Here is a 3,145-nt window from a genome sequence, read left to right as displayed (position 1 = left end):
AGCCGAAAGCCTCTGTTGCTAGCGCTGTGTTTTATGGTTTATATAATATTATTGTTATCCAAGCCTTTTATAAATAAATAAAAATTTATTTTTTCACATATTTAATTTAATAGATGATTCCCTAAACTCCAAAAAAATTGGAAAATCCTTAAGAATTTTTCAAAGAAAATTTACAAGATTAATTTATGTACATTATTTAAATGTAAACAAAATAAAATTATTTTTACTTAAAGTTAACCTTCTTCAGTTTTAGCGCATTTATAGGCCGTATGATCTTTTTCCGCTCTTCTCGATGTTTCTTCATTAAATACTCTCTCTTCTTTTCATCTTTAGTTGCCTTCTTCTTCATGTCAAATGTCATTTGTCGGTTACCCAGTGAACGTCCAATCGTAGTCACATTCGCGCTAGAGGCTTCATTGAATCGTACGCGATCCTTAAGGCTAATTTTCATTATTTTACTGCGCATTTCACTTAATTTCAGGTTGTTATCTTCCAGAGATGTCATTTTAACGCTGGCTCTTCGCTGATTATTTGTTGATGAGCTAGTCGTGTTGTCCATTGGAGTTGTTTGCTCATCATCGCTGTTGGCATCCTCATCACCCGCGTGTTCATTTTCCGCAAGTTCCTCCTCTTCACGTTGTCTTCTCACATCCTTGTATGCCTTCTTCATTTCTTTTGAGAACTCACGCACTCCCTCATCATCTGAAGATTCTTCGGCAACCGATTTGTTTCCATCATCTTCATCACTTTTTTCGAAACCAAAAAGATCCTCATCATTATCACTTTCCTCGTGTGGTTTCGCTTCGTCTGCATGCAGCTCCGCTACGCGTGCTACTTCAACGCGTTTTTTTATTTCTTTAAGCTTGGATTTTCCGAGGCGATTAAGCGCAGGCGCCAACAGCTTGTACTCTTCAGCATTCTTGTTAATAGCAAATTCCGGATTTTCAAACATTGCCTTGAAACGTGTATCCTCGAGTAGATTTGCTGCTTTAGCAGACTTTTTGGAATTAGACTGCTCGTCCATAATTTTAAGTGCCAGCTCTTGATTGACTTTTGGAAGGTTTGACTTAATCTGTAGACGTGATTTACGCTCACTTTCAATCTCTTTACGTATTTTCTCTTTACGGAAGCGTTCAAAGGCAAATGGATCAGCCACAGCTTTGGCCCTGTTGTATAAACGTGCGTCGATGAAATAGCTAAAAAAAAAGTTCGGTAAAAAATTTAGATTAGGTCTTTTTGTGTATGCATTTATAATTTACCCGTGCATGTAGCCTTTCAGTAGATTACTGCCAATCAAATGCTCCAGTCCCAATTCCTCCAATTCATTCTGCGTCACAAACTGATAATCGTCGAACATATTCTCCACCACCTCAGATTCAATTTCTTCCGTAAGATTATCTAAGAATGAGCACCAACGCGGCGCCGGACCCATTGAAGGCACGTAGTAGGTCAACATTTTTACATCTTCTTGTGCAAGGAAAAATATTCCTGTATCGGGAATAGTGCAGAAATCGTTGAAGGATGTTGTGGATTCTATGTAGGCGACTTGTTTGCCCTGAAAATTCGTTACATAATTAAATGTTGTATTTAAAGACAAATTCGACTCACAGTGTTTTCATCCCACAATTTTAACATAGCATCATCCAACGAATAAACCGTCTGATGACCAGGGTTGAAAGCAATGCGCTTTACCGCCACTTTATTTAAATGATCCTTTACAAGCAGTGGGTCATGTGAGCGTATGTCATAGAGAAGTACATGCCCGGAAGCGGTGCCTACACCCATTTGCAACCCATTTTTATACTTCAATGCGGAGACAGAAGGAAACGTTTTTGTCCCTGGTAATTTAATAGCCACATCCAACGTACCAACACGCGTTTTGCTGCGTGGATCCCAAGCCTCCACCATACCCTCTTTGCTACCAACCATAAGCAATTGATGCTCGGGATTAATATCGCAGGCATTTACACAACTAGCCTCCGTTTCGTATGGTTGCAAAAATTGCCCGCGTTCCAGATTCAAGCGATAAATATCCTACCAAATATCATGGTTAAATATATTACACAAATTAAACAAGTGAAGTACATACACGTGTTGTGCCCACAATGAAAAGATCACAAGATGGTTTATGGTATTTCATATCACGTCCAAAGCGTGGAATACGCAAGCGGTAATGACGCCCAGAAGCAGAATGTATTTCCACAAAGCGGTCGCATTGCAGAAAGACCTATGAATAGGAAGGAAATTTGTTCAGTATTTAATATTCACAGCATGTATGTATGCAGCGTTGCACCCACACACCAGTTTGCTATAATCATCACTGATAGCTTCAAACGTTGTGACCTCTGAATCGAAACAACGTTCGAACTTTATGGATAAATTGCACACTTCAAAACATTTAACCCGTGGTTTGTACGTGCCTGTCGCTAGTATGTACTGCTGATCGGGGCTCATTCGCATGGACGTACACACGCCGGGCATATCAAAATCTTGTATCAACTCGATTTGTCGCCGTGAGTCCACTTTCTTCATCAACTGGGAACGCTTGCGGCGATCTGTGAGCCACTGAAAATTAAAAATTTTCAGATTTTTAATACAGTCAGACAGTCGCAATGATACTCACTTCTGGCACAGACTTCCCAGCACTTAAGTTATATATTTTAACGTCGTTCACTTCGTTAACAAACATTTTTAGTTCATGCTACACTATTTTCGCAAAATTTATATGTTTATTGTTAAAAAGGATAATTAAATGATTTCAAGTGCAAACAGTCCAGTCCAAAAAATGTAAACACAGAGAGAGCATCTGTTCGAGAAACACACGTGCGATAGAGTGTCAAAAAAAAAGTATCGTTCACAATGGTTATTTATATCAATTTTCAAAATAGCCGATAACGAATAGATAAAATTAGGATTATGGCCAAGGTTCAATATGCCTTGGGTTGTGAAGAGAAAGAAAATCTCCGAAAATATGGAGTGCTGGGGCTGGATCCTGGAAAATTTTCCAAAACGGATCCAGGCTTTGTAAAAAAAATATTAGGGAGTACAGAGCAGCTTTTTCAGATTCTAAATCTGAAGACCCTACCCTCCGGAGGCTTAGGCTATCTGCACACTTGTCGTCCAATCATAGTTGCGTTATCGTCTC

The 3,145-nt window shown here is 39.1% G+C and overlaps 1 protein-coding gene across 1 annotated transcript; it reads right to left on the bottom strand.

Moving 5' to 3' along the window:
- Nucleotides 1-70: 70 nt before the first annotated feature.
- On the bottom strand, nucleotides 71-3,059 carry LOC118735882 (nucleolar protein 10). The gene is made up of 6 exons (XM_036465894.1): nucleotides 2,624-3,059; nucleotides 2,302-2,565; nucleotides 2,090-2,227; nucleotides 1,609-2,034; nucleotides 1,260-1,555; nucleotides 71-1,196 (listed from the first exon to the last, which is right to left on the bottom strand). The coding sequence occupies exons 1-6, from the start codon at nucleotides 2,687-2,689 to the stop codon at nucleotides 224-226; spliced, it is 2,163 nt and encodes a 720-aa protein (XP_036321787.1). The 5' UTR covers nucleotides 2,690-3,059; the 3' UTR covers nucleotides 71-223.
- Between the last annotated feature and the right edge of the window lie 86 nt (nucleotides 3,060-3,145).

Source organism: Rhagoletis pomonella, unplaced genomic scaffold (genome assembly GCF_013731165.1).
Source record: "Rhagoletis pomonella isolate Grant_MI unplaced genomic scaffold, Rhpom_1.0 Rhpom_scaffold_00003, whole genome shotgun sequence".
Lineage (NCBI taxonomy): Eukaryota > Metazoa > Arthropoda > Insecta > Diptera > Tephritidae > Rhagoletis > Rhagoletis pomonella.
Note: the sequence above shows the minus strand (reverse complement) of the source record. Positions and strands in the feature narration are given on the sequence as shown.